The 18,085-nt window shown below is 38.0% G+C and overlaps 1 protein-coding gene across 3 annotated transcripts in view; it reads left to right on the top strand.

Annotated features, from left to right (window-relative positions):
• Positions 1-18,085, top strand: part of CSMD1 (CUB and Sushi multiple domains 1) — a 1,238,710-nt gene that overhangs the window by 850,988 nt on the left and 369,637 nt on the right. For all 3 annotated transcript variants that reach the window (XM_089531085.1, XM_089531084.1, XM_089531086.1), the window contains exon 10: positions 4,005-4,126. In XM_089531085.1, the coding sequence (XP_089387211.1) occupies positions 4,005-4,126 (122 nt within the window). The remainder of the gene's footprint in view (positions 1-4,004; positions 4,127-18,085) is intronic.

Here is an 18,085-nt window from a genome sequence, read left to right as displayed (position 1 = left end):
GGAACTGTGGTACTCCAAATGATAAAAGAATCATAGCTGCCCTCAACTATGACCATTAACCATGCTGGATGGGGCTGATGAGAATTTTAATCTAACAATTTCTGAAGATCCAGAGAGTTCTTGCTCTGCTTTACTGAAACAATCACAAGAGGTCATAAGACTATATTCTATCAGTCAGAAATTATTGTGCTTTATATCTAATATGTAAGTTGACTTGGAAATAAGCCCACTGAATTCATTAGACTTAATTATAAGGAAATGGCTGTAGGTTTGCAGTCATAAGAAAAAGTGCCTGTATATAATATTTGCAAGGTATATGTGGAGTTAATACATTTTTATTTTGTTTTAGGCCATGCCTAGAAAGGAAATATTTCAGTTTTGTAAATAATAGATAAGTACTGTTTTTCAACTTTGATTTTCCGTGAAGAATCCCTAACACTTTCAGTAATTAGCTCTCTTGATATCCAGTTTATTCTCTTGGTTTTATAAAGAAACAAATTAGAAGGTAGAATATTGATTCTTGGCTCAAGCTGCGCTCTTAATTTTGGCTTTGTTGGAACCCATTCTAGATAAGTTAGCCAGAAGTAACATCAGCTTATTACTTGCAGAAATTGAAGAAATATTATTATTTTCCTGTCACCTGAACAGGTGCCATGACTTTGTGTAATTATAGTCACTATACTATTTTTAATTGAATATACTTCACAAATGGTATGAAAACATCTATTATAAAGTTTCCCTGGGTGAATAGCTGTCAGCCGTAAAAATGTATGTGTCCAAATGAAGCAATGTTTGATTTGCCATTTGTGTTTAACTATGTAATTCATCTAAATTTAAAAAGAATACGGTGCAATCCAGTTATTATATGTAGCACTGATATGGAAGAAACTCAAATCATAACAAGTGCTTACATCTTGAGAAATTTAGATCTCTAATTAGGACTGTGTGACAAATTCCGCTGATGATTTTAAAAACAGATTCACTAGGTTTTGCTCCTCCAAGACTGAATATATATATATATATATATATATATATATATATATATATATTGTTGTTCAAAATCCATACATTACCAGGCTCACAGTGTCTTCCATGAACAAGAAACAAAACAAAACAAAACAAGGTCTTCAAAAACATGCACACATTATTATTTTTAAAAGTCTCCCAAAACACTGCATGCATCTATAAAATGGACAATCACACATTAATAATTGAGGTTTCTGTCCATAAATCTGTTTGTTCAAAAATTTACGTCAAAATGCATTTTGATTTTTTTTTCTACTGGAATGTGGTTTTCCTCTTTTCTTGCTGTCTTCTATCTTACCAAGTATAAATGTCTTTTGTAGTGAGTCATGTGTTTTCTAGTGAGTCATGGCCACAGTATGACAGCCTCAGTTTAGTCATATAGGCCTGTTACAGACTGCCAAAATAAAGCTGCTTCGGGTCTCTTTGAAGGTATGCTGTTTAAATGATGCATGCATCCTAAGAATCCGGAATCTGCACCAAAGCTGAACTCTGGTGCTTAAGACTGGAGTGTGGCTTTGGCGCGACCTCCAGACTCTTAGGACCCATGCATCATTTAAATAGCATACCTCCAAAGAGACCCAAAGCAGCTTTATTTTGGTAGTCTGTAACAGGCCCTTGGCATCTAGGGAAAGTCTAGACTTGATTTGTCACAGGATCCAATTATTTGTCTTTTTAGCAGCCCATGGTATCCTTTAAACTCTTCTCCAGCACTACATTTCAGATGAGTTGTTTTTCCTCCTATGAACTTTCTTCAGTCTAGCTCAGTGGTACCAAACTGTGCCCTTTAAGAGCTTTTGGACCTCAGCTCCCAGAAGCATCAACCATGTTGGCCAATAGTCTGTGATTCTGGGAGCTGAGATCCAAAATTCCTTAAAGAGCACAGTTTGGGGACCACTGGTCTGGCTTTCACAACCATACATAGAAATGAGAAATACAATGGTGTTGACAGTCCTAACTTTAGTGTTCAGTTATGTATCTTGACACTTTAGGATCTTGTCTAGTTGCTTCATAGATGCCATTTTAAGTCCTAGTCATTTTCTGATGGTTTTTTTTTACTGCACTCTGATTAACGATTGAGCCAAGGTATGGGAAATCTTGTACTGTTCTGAGGTCTTCATCATCTACTTCAAAGTTACATTATTTTCCTGATGCATACAGTCCAAGGTTTTGTTATAATTTTGAAGCACAGGCTGATTTTCTTCCAAAATTCTCCCACGTGCTCCTTTAACAAACACATACAGTGGACCCTTGCCTTACACTGGGGATCTGTTCCAGACCCCCCGTGTAAGGCGAATTCTGCCTATGCTTGAGCCCCATTCACTTGAATGGGGCTCGTGTGTGTGACGGTGTGGCGACGTGCGCGCGTCATGGGGACACGGCCCATTCATCTCAATGGGACGCGCCGCCACACGTGCCCCCGCGCGGCTTAAACACATATGCTCAAATCCACATATAGCACACAATATGATCCCTAGTGCCTCTTTCTTTCCTGAACCCTGCTTGGAATCTCCATGTATGGTAAAGGTCTTTGTGGTAAAATTTGCTTGCTTGCATTGGAAGGTAATGCAATGATCCTGTGGTTACTGCAATCCCTGGTGTCACCTTCCTTGGGGACTGGAATGTACAGTGAGTTCGCACCATACGTGAGCACACCATTTTAGCATATGTTGAAACTGTGTGGCAAGCATATGCCCCATTGTTTGCAATGGGGTGCGAGCATACACTTCATTTTTAAAAATTTGAAGGGTTTTTTTCATGTTAATCTTCTTTAAATGAATCTGTCATCCTTTCATGTCTTTTATATAATTTTTCCATGTATTGTTTCCATCTTTTTATTTCCACTTGGTCATATAATGTGTTCCCTTGCTGGCTATAGAGCATCCCCACTCTTGGTTTAAATTTCCCTTTGATTTCTTGGATCTTGTGGGAGAGGTCTTTTGTTCTTCCTTTTTTTTTTGTTATCCTTTTCTGTTTCTCTGCATTGATTGTTGTAATAGTTCTCCTTGTCCCTGCTGCACAGAGTGGATAATAGTAATTTAAAATGACTTTTCAAAAGAAATCAGAATTTTAAAAGTACACAAACAAATGAGTACAATTAATTTCATTTTTATTTATATCATCGAGGTTTCTGACACATTTAATCCTTCATGTTTTCAGTGAAATATACATGTTCTAAATTAAATGGATCCTACTTGGGCATCAGATACTGAGTTAATGTGTTGATAAACTGTTGAAAAAAGTTATAAGGATTAGAGTTAAATGGCCATATCTAAACATTTGTTCTTATTGGTTAAAATCTGTACTAGTACCTTTATGAATGTTGTGTCCTCAACTACACCACTCCATGGATTTGCTGTATAAACAACATGTTGTCCAGTCCCCTACAGTGGCAGCCTGTGATTCATATGTTTCCTTGCATAGAGAAGGGATTCCATTTGTGTTTTGTTTGATTTGTTTCTTAGTTTGTTAGAATATATTTTGGTAATTAAAATCTATGCAGTGTTCTGAAATGCACATTATTCTCAATCACACATAGGTTTCCAAGCAGTAATAATATAAACAGATTGATGTTTTGTTGTGCCACATGTTGTACTTAGTTTGTTCTGACAATGAAGTATGTTTCTCATATTCCAACATTCCCCAACAGTCATGATGAAATATAAATATGTATCTGTTGACAAAAGTGAAACAAAACAAAGTACTCTGATTACCCAGCTGTTCTGAAACTAAAGATCTATGTCAACTGTGAAGTTTACTGTCCACAGTTCCACTGCCACTGGAAGTTTTGCCACTGGTTTTCATTTCAATTAGAGAGGGTTGGCACCCTAAAATAATTGGGTAATAATAAACTAGGATGGTCAAAATTTATTCTATAAGTAGGCTAAATAGACTACAATAACATCTGACTTTCCCCTTTTAAATACATTCCCATTTCTAAAGTAGTAATTGTTGTCATTTTGATTCTTTCTTGTTTTCAGCAAGAACGTGTGGCTCTAACCTCCGTGGGCCAAGTGGGATTATCACATCACCCAATTATCCTGTTCAGTATGAAGACAATGCACATTGTGTGTGGGTTATAACAACACTTGATCCAGAAAAGGTATGCTTCCTATTTCTGTAGGTATTTGTATGGGTTTACTTAAATAAAGCACTGCTGTTGTTTTTAAAATGTAAAGCTAGCACACTGATGTTGGCTAGAATGACCTATAATACCCCATGTGACTTTTTAGCAGCATTGTCCACAAAGTAAATAAGGCTGTGAGTAAGTTGTGCAGGTTTTCCTCATAAAATAGGTCTAATGTGCCAATAAGAAAAAATACATAGAAAAAGTATTTGCATATTATTCCACATCCAGCTCTGAACATGTATGGTAAGTGATGTTAAGTTAGTAATATTTTAACATATTTTGTATATCTGATTGCAAGTCTATTAGTTTCTGGTTCAGATTTCTAACTGCTTAGGTAAGTTAAATGTTTGGAAGCATTTAGATGTGAGCACCTAGAATATTAAGTAGTTTTATTTGAATAGCACACATTTGAGTTCAGTAATGTCATAAAAAATACCACTCAGCATTTCTGTGTGTTGCTGAGTCTGTTTATGGGAAGACACTTGTTTTTAGCTTAAGGAAACTGTAGCAAATGTGTTATACAAATGATATATTCTCATCAAAACTATATTACTAGTGGGGGAAAAAACTTGACAATTAAATAATTTCAGATAAAAAGCTTCTACTACATTGAAATTAGTTTCAAATGCAAGTTTTATCAGTGATGTCATACCGTGTTATCTGTGATGTCATACGTGAAGTGTTTGATTTTCCATCACAATTATTTAGTACATCAGTGTTCAGCACTAAAAAGGGTTTTTTATTGTGTTGTTTTCCTCTGACTTGTCTATGATGTTATGCAAATACACAATGTGACATTTCACTATTAAAAAGAGAAAGGTCTTACGCTAAGGAAGTAAAATCTAAAGAAAAGGAACAAGAAGGTGTAAACTAGTGCAGATGACTGTATCACTGCTGGACCTATACATAAACCAACTAAACTACAGCAGAGAATCCCAGTTCATGAGAGGCATTTACTTTTTAAAGCGTGGAATCAGAACAATATGCATTTTGTCTTCATCTGGCCTTGTTCTGCATAAAAGTTGTGAAAATATAATAAAATATGATATTCAGTATTTGGCACTGAGATTACAATTGCCAGTTCTGCCGTCTGTGAGATTTCAGGAGCAAAACCTGTGACCTGGGGCTGAACCTTGTAATGTCACAGGAATCAGGTGTTGGCAATTTTACATGGGTGATGTTACCAGGAGCAGCCCCTAGTGCTCCTTGTAACATCACCCATATTATGCCCTAATCTTTAAGAATTCTACATTAAACATCAACTACATTAATAGAGAGCATGCCATAAAATAAGTCCCACCATAGCTAACAATTTTCTAATTTAAAAAATGGAGTGTTTTATGAGAGATAATTTCATTCACTTTTCAGTGGTGTTTCAGGGATATTGCAGAAGTTAACCTAAATACCCCAAAGGTGCCAGATCTTGTCTGAAACTGGAAGCTAAGCAAGGTCAGCCCTGGTTAGTACTTGGATGGGAGACTATCAATATATACCAGGTGCTGTATGCTATATTTTAGAGGAAAGTACTGCCAAACCCACTTCTGAGTATTTATTACCTAGGAAAACCCTATGAAATTCACAGTCACCATAAGTTGGCAGGTGACTTTGGGATATTTAGGCATCTACATATTTGTTGACTTTGGTTTAAGCTTAATTTTTTATAAACACCCCTGTAGTTATTATATGGGCAGAAAAGCTGTCTTTCAGAACCATTAAATGCTCATTTCGTTGCAGAAGAGGGCACTGCACCAAATTCACCTTCTGAGAGTCAAGCCTCCACAGACCATAGTCTGTCTCAGTTTCATCTGGCCCTGTGAATCCCCCACAGAAGCCAATACAGGGTCAGAAGAGACCATCCGATTGGGGTCGCCCTGGAGCTGGTCTCCCCGGAGCCACGGCAAACACATGCCACGGCCCCAAATCCATCCTCACGCTGGCCCAAATAGGAGCAGAAAAGATCCGCTCCTATTTGGGTCAGCTTTGGGCTGCCCTAGGCAGCCTCAAGATGGCTTCTGCACACTCTGGGGATAAGGTGTTTTAAAAGCAATGTGATAATCTCCCAATTGTATAAGATTACCTTACATTATAAGAAAATGGGAAAGCAAGGGTCACTCAGAAGTCTGACAGCTAGACATCAATTATAATTTATGATCACTTGAAGATTTACATCTAACCCTTATGTAAGCCATCCAAATTAACATCTATTTCCTTTGTTGACATCATTAAGGATTTTCTGGTTTTCCCAGTGGCATTGTCTTTTACTGTTCAACAATAACGAGAGTTCTTCAAGTTTGTTTTTTGCTTGTTCCACAGTCTTTCCTTTTAATGGTCTGCTTATTTTGAACGCCAACCACCCATGTGTTTCCTCTGGGTCCTCCTAATGTATCTGCTGATCACAGTCCTACTGAGTCATTTCTTGGAGTTTTACTGCTTACAAATAGCTGCTTTGGAATGATAGTTGTCTCCCTCCCCTTCCTGATAGCTTCATCTGGGTTGTACTGCAGGTGTTTTAATTTGCAGTTAATTCCTTTGGCAGTTTCTCCTTCATTCCTTTGTGTTCTGTTTCTTACTTAATAAGAAGTATTTGGAAAGTATTTGGAAATTATCTTTGGATAATTTCCCAAACTCCATTATCTGTTGCTAAACTTGCATTTATCAGTGTTCAAACTACATTTCCAATTTGTCTTCACCCTGCCCTTCTATTGCCTACTATTTCAGTTCATTTCTCCTGTGTGAATCAACAGTGTCCTGCTGCTTTCATCATTCCGTGCAAACTGTACTAACCATTTAAACTCTAGTTTTTTTGTGGGTTTTTCAGGCTATGTGGCCACGTTCTATAAGAGTTTTTCCTGATGTTTCGCCAGCATCTGTGCAGAAATAAACTCTTATAGAACATGGCTACATAGCCCGAAAAACCCACAAAAAACTATGGATGCCAGCCATGAAAACCTTCGACTTCACATTTAAACTCTCCTTTTCAGTCACCTGCGGAGGGGCATTACTGGGAAAGAATACTTGGGGAGGCTGCAGCATAGTTTTTTGTGAAAACAGGGAGAATAATTTTCCCTGGGCTTTTGACTGAGCTGGAAATAATTATCAGTGCTTTGGACCTTTTCATTAATCCTTGTCTATCCTGGGAGAATGTGCCTCTGCATACTAGCAATGCTTCACATAATTGGGAACCCTATAAATGTAGGACATACAGTCACATGGTGTCCACTGTTGTATGAGGATGCTTCTGTGCATGCTGACCTTCTTTCAGCACACACTGCAGACAGTTTTTCAACACAGAGCTGGTAAGAGTTCTCCCACATTCTCATAACAAAGTTTGATAAGCCTAAGTTACTTCTTAAATTGGATGCACATTTTATTTGAAGTTTTATTTAACTTGACTTAGATGGAATAAAATTTGGTGTCCTCTTCATATTCTTGTGGATCAACCAGTAGCATCGGTAGAAAAAGCTGATTTGCAATACCAAAGATATTCAAGGTTTTCAAGTTATGAAAAGCCCAGGATTCAAAAGAGGAAACAGATGCCATCCACAAAAAAATAATATGAGACCCAGCTTACTGTGCCTTGTTTACCTACACGCAGAGCATGTCTGTGGGAAGTAGTGAGCCTTGGGGCAGACCATATGTCTCTTTCGATGCTGCCACCCACATATACTCTGAAACTGTCATTCTATAGAACAGGTTTCTGAATTTGAACAGTCCGGCATGTCATGACAGAGCAAAAGTTTTATATAAGACAAAGATACCAGGCAGTTTCATACAGTGGTGCCAAATGAAGCACAAATAGGTTAAATATAGGACTTACCCACCCCCGATCAATCCCCTGCAACATACATGTCCAGAAATTCTCCTATATGAATGTGCTATGGAGTTGCTTTTAGTTCTATGTATGCCATGCCCTATTGGAAAACAGTTTCTGCTGTGGAGATGAGAGAGGAGAAAAAGGGAATGAGTTTCCACTCTTCGTCTTCACACTGGAAGGTGAGAAATTCCATGTGTGTCTTTTAGTCTATAGCCACTCTAGCCCCCTTAGATTGGTTAGAAGAAAGTTTTTTTTAAAAAACTTCCATGCTGTTTCTGCTTTTTGTACTTTGAGAAAAAACTTGCATTGAATGTAGACTGTTCTTTTGTTTCCTGTATCTATCCTTTTTTGTCTTTTCAATTAAGGAATACTTATTTTTGCTGCTAAATCAGCTTGTCCTTCTACCTTATTCTCACTTGGAGTCACTCTGGTTAACACTCCATTTTTAAAACCTTCATCCCATAAGGTCCTGCAGAGAGTTGATGTCTGAAAGAGCTTTCCTCCCACAAACCAGTAAAACCAGTGGTCTGCTTGTAACATATTCCTCACATCCCTTTTTTTCAAAGTGCATGTTTGCAGGCTTACCCATGCTATCTGAATAGGCAGCACTGGTGAGATGTGTTTTCCCCTGTGGATTTCATGTGGTCAACCCAAGTAAAATTTTGCATCCCTGTTCTTTGCAGGTGGACATACCTATAGAAATTCTATGGCCCCCTTCATGTAATATCTGTCACAGATCTTTCTTTTAAAGGCAACAAAATAAAGTGAATAGGATCATTTGTATATTTTCTTCACAGCCAATATTGTCAGTTTCACTAGAGAAATATCATCACCATCCTTCAGAATATCACAAGAGATTCTGAGGCTCTGGATAGGATGCTGAAGGAGCTGGATGCACAGGTTGTCATCTCATCTTTTCTTCCATTGAAGGGCATGGCTTTGGACAACTGGCTCAGCAGAAGGTGCCGCCGAGAACAGTTTGGGACAGGAGAAGTCCCATCAGACTGAAAGAGGGCAAATGTTGTCCCCAGCTTCAAAAAGGGGGGAAAAACAGGATCTCAACAATTGCCAGTTAGTTTGACATCAATGCCAGGAAAGATTCTACAGTAGATCATAAACAGAGAGTCTGTGAACATTTAGAAGGGAATGCTATAATCACAAAAAATAAACATGGGGGTCTGAGAAACTAGTAATGTCAGACTAATCTGATCTCTCTTTTTGATAAAATTACTAGCTTGGTAAAAGAACAGAATGCTGTGGGTACATCTTTATTTATATCTTTATTTCAGTAAGGCCTTTGACGAGGTCCTCCATGATATTCTTCCAAACAAGCTAGACAATGTGAGCTGGACAATGCAAATGGATTTGTAATGGGTTGACTGGTTGAACCCAAAGGGAAGTAATAGTGCCACTCTATCCTGCTTTGGTCAGGCCTCACCTGGAATACTTTGTCCAGTTCTGGGCACCACAATTCAAAAAGGATGTTGACAAGATGGAATGTGTCCAGAGGAGGGCAGCCAAAATGATGAAGGGTGTGGAAATCATACCTTATGAATAGAAATTTAGGGAGCTGGGTATGTTTAGCCTGGGCAAGAGAAAGAGGTGATATGATAGCCCTGTTGAAGAGGTGTCATATTGAGGATGGAGTTACTTTCAGCTGCTCCAGAGAAAAGGACCCAGAGCAATGGATGCAAGCTACAGGAAAAGAGGTTCCACCTCAACATTAAGAAGAATGTCCTCATAGTAAGGACTTTTTGACAGTGGAACATGTTCCATCGGAGTGTGGTGGAGTCTCCTTCTTTGGAGGTTTTTAAACAGAGGCTGGATGGCTATCTGTCAGAGGGAGTGCTTTGACTGTGTGTTCCTGCATGGCAGGAGGTTGGACTGGATGGCCCTTGTGGTCTCTTCCAACATGATTTTATGATGGATATCAATGTTGCAGAGGATTGCAGCATCATGTGTTGGTGAGTGGGAATGTATTACCTTTCCTATTACATGGCTTATTCTTCAACTTTGTTTTTAAGTTGGTTGTAAAACAAGAAATTGCAATTATTATATATATTATATATACATATATACATAATATTATGGTCTCTTCCAGGGGGAAGGTTAGAGGAATATAGACAATGATTACAATAAGCGCAAGAAGACCTCAGAATACTCAGTACTTTAAAATAGTGAATAAATGTCACAATGTGCATTAGATAAGATTATATTCCTATATACCCTATGGAAAAGTGAGTCCAATATGTGTTTGTTCTGTATTCTGAAATACACAGTGATTTTCACATGCCATTACAGTGTACTGTCAACCTCTGGAGAGAGTTCTGTATTGTACACAGGGATTCTACCTCTGATCTCCAGGTTTATTGCTGAACATAAATAGAGCCAGCAAGTGGTCAAACTGTTCCCAGAAATGATGGTCTATATATGTGTTCAGTTTAGAAGACCCCATTAAGACAGCAGGCCAGCAATCATAATTTTACTCTTTACTCCATGTGCGCAAAATGTGTGGTGCAAAAAGGTGTTATAATACAGGATTTTTACAAAAACCCTTTCAGACAAAATTAAAATGTGATTTTAATTTAACAGGTTATATTTGCAACTTAATTTGTTTACATAATTGCTTGATTGTACTGTTTCATAGATTATTATTTTGTAAATTAATTAAATAGTCTTTAACAATATTGTAAGGAGAACACATTCTGTTTGATTTACCAACTCTGTAAGTCTGTTTAGTCTCTTGTGATCTTATTATGGCTAGTAAAAACCAGCCCAAATTCAGTTCAGTTAGTTATTGCTTATAGGTCACACTTGATTATTTCTAAGGCTTGTTTCTGAGCTGTTGAATGGGAATGAGAGGCATTAATGAGTTATACTTACAGCAGAAAAGAAGCACTAGACTTAAGGAAGCCTTTTCTAATAATTTTATCTATATAATGAATACATATTTTTGTATGTTTCAAAATTAGAAAGGAGGATTGCCAGCCTGAATCAGGCTGAGCCTAAGCTACATGTTGCATATTTGGATGAACATGGGATATTAGATAGCTTTGTCAGATTAAGGGAAGTACATCTTATGTCTTCATCACCTGAAGTGACAAAAATAGTGTTGATTATCCTCACATTTTCTGCAGTCAGAAATGAATCAGATGCCAAAAATACATTTCATCACACGCATAAAAAAATGTTATGCCAAAAGAACCAAAAGATAAGAGATGTGACACTGTGCTGGTGGTGCTAAAACCCTTCATCCCATCACTTTATTTATATCTTTATACCTTTCTCCCATACACGGACTTGAGGCTTACACAAAGGCAGAACATACAACAAAAATTAGTTTAAAATGTTAAACAATTAACATTAATGTTTTAACATGAGAACAAAAACAAAAAATAATTATTAAAACCACACAGTAAATGGCTTATTGTACTTCCACTTACTGTATATACACGAGTATACATCAGGTTTTGGGGCCAAAATTATGGATTCTGTCATGACCTGTAGATAAAGTCAAGGGTAAAACCTAGAAGACAGCTGGAAAATAAGCTTGAGGGGTGGGTGCCTGCCCTTCCTCCTCCTCAGCTTGGCTGTCTCCATAGGAGACTACAGGTTGAAGGGGAGACTTGAGGGGTGAAAGCACACCCTTCCTCCTCCTCTTCAGTCTGACTGTCCCCATATTGACCCATGTATGTCGACTCAATGTTTTTGTATCAATTTTTTGGCAAAAATTTCTCGACATAGTCAAGTATATATGCTATATATTTCAAATAAATTTGGTTTGTTTTTGAGAGTAACTTGTCCTAGCAGCTTTTATATTAGAAAATAAATAAATAAATAGTATCATTAATAAAACAAGGAAATGGCACTATGTACTGTATAACTGCAGCTAAATTACTAAGTTACTGAAGCTGAGAATCCAAAACTGAAAAGATAGCCAAAAAAAAAAAAAAAAAAAAAAAAGGTGGCTTTCAAAGCTATCCTAAAGGTTTGTAAAGATGGACCTCAGATGGTGAGCAACTCTTCTCTCCGGGGAACATGACAGTTGCAGATTGCCACAGCTATAAAATATGGGATTGTATGCTCATATCTAAAGAATATTCAATTGAATATTCAGTGGAGATAATGTCTAAAAAATATTTGAAAAATAATAATTGAGAAACATGTTTTTCAATCATCAACAAACCCTGACAAATAATATATTTTTGTGCAGAAAAACCTCTTTCTTTTACAGAACATGTTGCAGCTAGGGACATTCCATACAATGCTCACACATGGGTTGATTCTGCACTGAAAATATTTCCATACAGAAATATTATTTTCCGTGAAGAAAAAGCTTTCTGTACGCAGAAAATACTTTTTTTGTGCAAAACCATCATGCAAATTTTGTGCTAAAAAGTCCTAAGTTGCAAATTGGCTTAGAAAAGTACTGGTTATGAAGACTTTCTTACAAGAGGAAGAGTGCTAAAAATACTTGTTGCTTCCTTTGAGAAGAAATTTAGTGAAGAACTACATGCCTAACTTGTAACAGGATGCCAATAGGATGTCAGTCTATGTTTTAAAATACCTTCCTTTCCTATTCTTGTATTTTGTATTTGCTTCAGCACCTCTGTGGTGCACTTTGATTTGCAAACCTTTAAATACTTTTTGAAGGAAGTGTAAAGTTAATCACTAAATAGTTCTGATGCTATTTTACTTTTTATAATTTTTTTAATGTTACATTAAGCAAGTTAACATGCCCTTTACTACACACACTAAAGTTATTGAAACAAATCAAGTAAATACTTATTTGGGCACAAGTATTGTCAGCCATTTTTTCTCCAATGATTCATTTTTTTACTTGGAGTGCGATATAACTTCTCAGGTTGGCCCTGGGTGCTGGAATTTGTTCTAATGTTTAATCTCTAAAAGTCGATAAATTGCTAAGCAGATAACTGGATTTGAATATTTGTTTCTGAATACTTATCAAAATGACATCTGGTGCAGTCTTAACTAGAAGGAGTGATTATGCAAAAAAGCATCAAGACCTATTCTGAATGCAATTCCTTAGGAATGTTAAATATTTTTGGTCAATGTATGCAGCTGTGGTAAAATTGAATTATTCATTTTTTATTATTATTTTGTGCCTTTCTAGTTACTCCTGTTTCTTCCTGCATACATGTTGGCCTTCTCCTTCAGTTATGCTTTAAGCTTATTTGAAATATCTTTTGTGAATCTGCCACATGCGTGAAATCTTCAATAACATCATTCTTCCCTTTCTCAAAATCCACCTTCTGTGATGCATTAGAGATAACTGCCAGGTGATAATGGTTAGATAAATGGGCCAGTGGAGAATTCTCAAAAGGCAAACATGAAAGAAATGCTAATTTATTTACAGCAAAATCTTTGACTTATTCAATTTATTATTATTATTATTATTATTATTATTATTATTATTATTATTAAAACCTGACACTGCAGGAATTCTATAACTTGCGGATGTGGAATTAATACAGAAAGAAACCCACTAAGACTTTACATCAAAAATTAGTGTCAGCACCTAATTTAATGAATTCTCGCGGGTGCATTGTGAGACAGAAATCATCCATTTAAATATAAAAAGACACTGGGGAGCAGTATTATAAGATGGATGGCCTAGAAGAAAGAAATGCATGCCAGGTCACGGAAAGAGAATAGCCATAAGATTCAGGATGTACTGATTGAAAGAATAAATACTGGGATGAATTAAGTGTTTGTGTTGGTGAGAGCATTATGTCAGGGTGGTGGTGGTGATGGTGTCATCTCAGAATACTTCTGCTGGAGAGAAAGGAAGATGCTTATGAGGAAATCTTCATCAAATTTCTTCCCACTGTATCACCATATGTCCTCACATTGATCTAGAATAGTGAATCCAGAAGTGTGTGGCAAGCCTCCCCAGGGGGGGCGGTGGAAAGCTGAGTGGTGAGGGGTGGCAAGGGGGCCTTCTGTAAAAGTATTGGCCTGCGAGAAAGTCAAGGGTACCTTTAGGAGGTGAGGTGGAGGTGAGGAATTAGGGCATGTGGCAGCAGGGTGGAAGTGGCAGCAAAAAGGAGCTTTCATGTTTGAGACCCTGCTTAAGTTTTATGAGCTTTGCTGGGACTTGGCTGGCTTGGAGATGCGCTGATATTCCTGTTTTGTTTCATAGGACATACCGAGAGAAGAGGTAGTAGAAGGAGCAAAAGAATATTTGGGGTTGATTCTTTGAAAGAGTCCTCAGCCTCTCAGGAATTGAGAGCCCTTCCTCACTGAGGAGAAAAGTGACAAGCTGGTTGTGCCCTTCTCCACCCGCAAAGAAGGATTGAGAGTCCTTCCTCACTAGAGAGAATCTTTTCCCTTTGCCAGAGCTAAGTAACAACTAAAGCTTTGGGGTCAAAGCTGAATTGACTTATACATGGGTCAATATGGGGACAATCAAACTGTCTGTACATGTTCATGTTTTCAAAATCATATTGAACAGTTTTAACTGTCTTGTTTTAAGGTTGTTTTATGTTTTAGTCTATTTAAATTATTCTTAACATTATAAATCACCTTGAATGGTTTAAATTTATCTGTTTGTATACTATCCTCAGATCCTTGGCTGAGATATAAGTAATTACATCATCATGAGCATAATCTTCCTCATCGTGATGGAGCATTCAGGAATGTGATGACCAAAGTATAGTGCAAAATGGTTTACTTGTTTCTGCTTCTTAGGAAAATATTACATCACATCCATAGAATATATTTCGCACAACCCATGCAATGTGAGGGTTATTCCTCTGTGTGTGTGTGCGCCTATACGCACATGTGTTTGTATGAAGGAGAACTACCCCAATACACACAAAAAAACAGGAAAAAGTTATTGGCTCATAAATACAAATGTGGAACAAGATAGTTTTGCTGGTTCCCTAACAGAATAGTTTAGGTAAATGTTAGTCCTATCCAATTATGGTGTCAGAGACACATTAAATAGAGTAATGTGTTCAGTTATCAGGCAGTCTGTCTCTGACAGATGTAGACAAATTGCAGTACTGCCATTAATTACCAGTAATGACAAGGCAATTGGGCAGATTTAATCCCCAAAATGGCTTGGATGCAAAAATAAAAAAGGCAAAGAGATATAAAATGAAAAGTGATACAAACTTAGAGAAGATACCAGGTAAAGTCACTTTCAGAAACTCAACATCTGTTATACAGAACAGGGTCAGATTGTTAAGGTATCTCACTCTCTTTCTTTCTCTTCTTGCTCCCTCCTGCTGCTGGGTTGCTATATTATTCTGTCTTAAAGATGCAAAATTTATATTTGTGTGCCACAGAATGTGATTGTCCTAATGCATAACATGTACTCAAGACAAGAGGATGCCATCAGGACAGAATAGTATGGTATGGAATGGTTTCCAGTTGGCAAGAGCATCAGGCAAAAGATTAGATTCACATGAAGGAGGCATTAACATTGGAGGAAGGAATATCAACAATTTCAGATATGCTGATGACATCGTACTACTAGCAGAAAACAGCAAAGATGTGGAAAATTTACTGAAGGAAGTCAAGAAAGAAAGTGCAACAGCAGATTTAGTTTAACATTAAGAAAACAAAAATAATGACCTTAGAAGATTCACATAACTTTAAAGTAGACAATGAAGACACTGAAATAATTCAAAATTTTCCAAACCTTGGCTCATTCATTAATCTGAATGGAGACTGCAGTCAAGAAATCTTTCACTATCCCAGTGTTATCATTGTCTGTTGTTGCTGTTAACTGCCTCCAAGTTGACCTTGAGTCATGATGACTTCTCCAAGACCTCCTGTCCTCTGTTCAAGTCCTATAGGCTCAGTCCTACCATCATGTAATCTCCCTCTCCTTCTACTGCTGTCTACTTTTTCTAGCATTATTGGCTTTCCCAATGAATCAAAATATGGCAAAAATACAACAGCCTCAGTTTAGTCATCCTGACTTCCAGGGATAGTTTGGGCTTAATCTGTTCAAGAACGCATGTCTTCTTGGTTGTCCACAGTATCCTCATGTTGGAGATGCACTGATGCTCCTGCTTTGTTTCTTCTCCAGCACCGCATCTCAAAAGAGTTTATTTTCTTTCTGTTGCCCTTTTTCATTGTCCAGTTCTCACATCCTTACATGATGATGGGGAATACAATGACTTAGACAATCTTCACTTTAGGGTTCAAAGTTATATTTTTGTTCTTTAGGATCTTGTCTATTTCTTTCATAGCTGCCCTTCCCAGTCCTAGCTGCCTTCTGATTTCTTGACTGCAGAGTCCGTCCTGATTAATGTTTGAACCAAGGTATAGGAACACTAACTACTTCAATTTTTTTCGTTATTAGAATGAATTCTTGTAGATCTTTCATGGTCATTATTTCTGTTTTCTTAATGTTCAACATCAAATCTATCTTGGCACTTTCCTTGTTGACCCTCTTCAATAATTGCTCCAGGTATTTGTTGGTTTCTGCTAATAGAATTGTATTGTTTGCATATCTTAGCTTGTTACTTCAAATCTCCACTCCTCCTGCCTCTGAATCCATGGCTGCTCGGTGTACAGTATTTTCTGCATAAATATTGAATAGATAGGATGATAGTATACAGCCCTGCCTGACTTCTTTCACTGTCTGCTTTAAAATTATGTAAATCATCTGCTTTTCTCCTACCATCCCCTCCTTCATTTTAAGTCAGGATGCTGAGCTAATGAGGCCAGCTGGGCTGATCAACTGCTGACTACAATCAGCCCAGCCCAGCCCATTCTGTTGTTGCAAAGAGCTCCAAAATCTCAGTGCAATCCTCACCTTCAGCACATACCTTTGGATCCCTTCACTGGCTCCCCCTCCCTTTCCGTATTCAGTACAAGCTCCTGCTGTCAACGTTTAAAGCCTTCCATGGGCTGGCCCCTCCTTACTTATCAGACCTTCTTTCTCCTCACCTTCCCACTTGGGCCCTCCGTTCTGGTAGTCGAAGTCTGGTGTCCCAGCCCATGATTTCTTCTGCCCCATCTCGGATTCGCTCCTTTTCACTTGCTGCCCCTCACTCCTGGAACCTTCTTCCCCTGCGAGCAAGAGCCATCACTTCTTTAACTAGCTTCAAAACAGAGTTGAAGACCATCCTGTTCAGAGAAGCGTTCCCAGGCATTGCATAATTGTCGCTTGTTATTTGATGTTCTTTTGATGCCTGTTTTATCGAACCATTTCCTGTATTGCTATGTACTTTATATGTATTTGCCTACTAGCCCCACCACCTTTCCCTTCTCCTTTTATGTCATGTCTTTTTAGATTGTAAGCCTGAGGGCAGGGAACCGTCTAATTAAAAAGATTGTATGTACAGCACTGTGTAAATTTACAGCGCTTTATAAATAAAGGTTAATAATAATAATAATAATAATAATAATGAAAGGAGTGGCAGCTCCCTTCTCAGCTTTGGAGTATACTCAGGACTGCTTTCTGCCTTTGAATCTTGTACTGCCTGCTCTTCTGCTTGTTATCAGCTTTGTGCTTGCAGTAGCTAGATATCATGTCAAAAGGAGGAAAGACACCAATGGCTTAGAGAACAACTATAGGAACTGCATGTTTAGATAGGAATGTTACTCAGGGACTTACTCTATTCTAGCTACATTCTAGCAAAGAACCAATGGAGTTATGGGTAGGAGAAGAAGTGGCAACATCCCCAAGAATATCAGTTTACATCACAGTGGGGTCAAGATAGGCAGACAGAGAGGGAGTTGCAGAGAAAGGGGAGGCATTGAAATAAGGAAACAGCCGGACATATAGTTGGAAGCAAAAAGGTCACAACTTTATTGAATACAGCTGATAGGAAGGTTTGGCCCAGTTGCATTGGGCCTGGATCTGGGATCAACCAACCCACTTGTTAGTCGATGAACCACATTGCCCAGTCATGGCCTGGCATCAGGATGACAGAAGGGGTAACCATCTGACCGCATGTCTGCATCTTCACCCCTTTGTCACTGGGGGATGCAGACCAGGAGTTGTCCCTGCAATAGCAACATCTCATAGCTCCCAGAACCCTTGGGTCACAATGGCACTCTCAATCCTGCGCTTCGCAGCACAGAAAGCCACGCCCATCAGGTCCACAGCCCATGCTACTGCCACAAAAGCCAGC

This window comes from Sceloporus occidentalis, unplaced genomic scaffold (genome assembly GCF_023333645.1).
Source record: "Sceloporus occidentalis isolate IW3139 unplaced genomic scaffold, rSceOcc1.0.p SCAF_6, whole genome shotgun sequence".
Taxonomy (NCBI): Eukaryota; Metazoa; Chordata; class Lepidosauria; order Squamata; family Phrynosomatidae; genus Sceloporus; species Sceloporus occidentalis.
The sequence above is the reverse complement of the archived record's forward strand: the minus strand, read 5'-3'. Positions and strand labels throughout refer to the sequence as shown.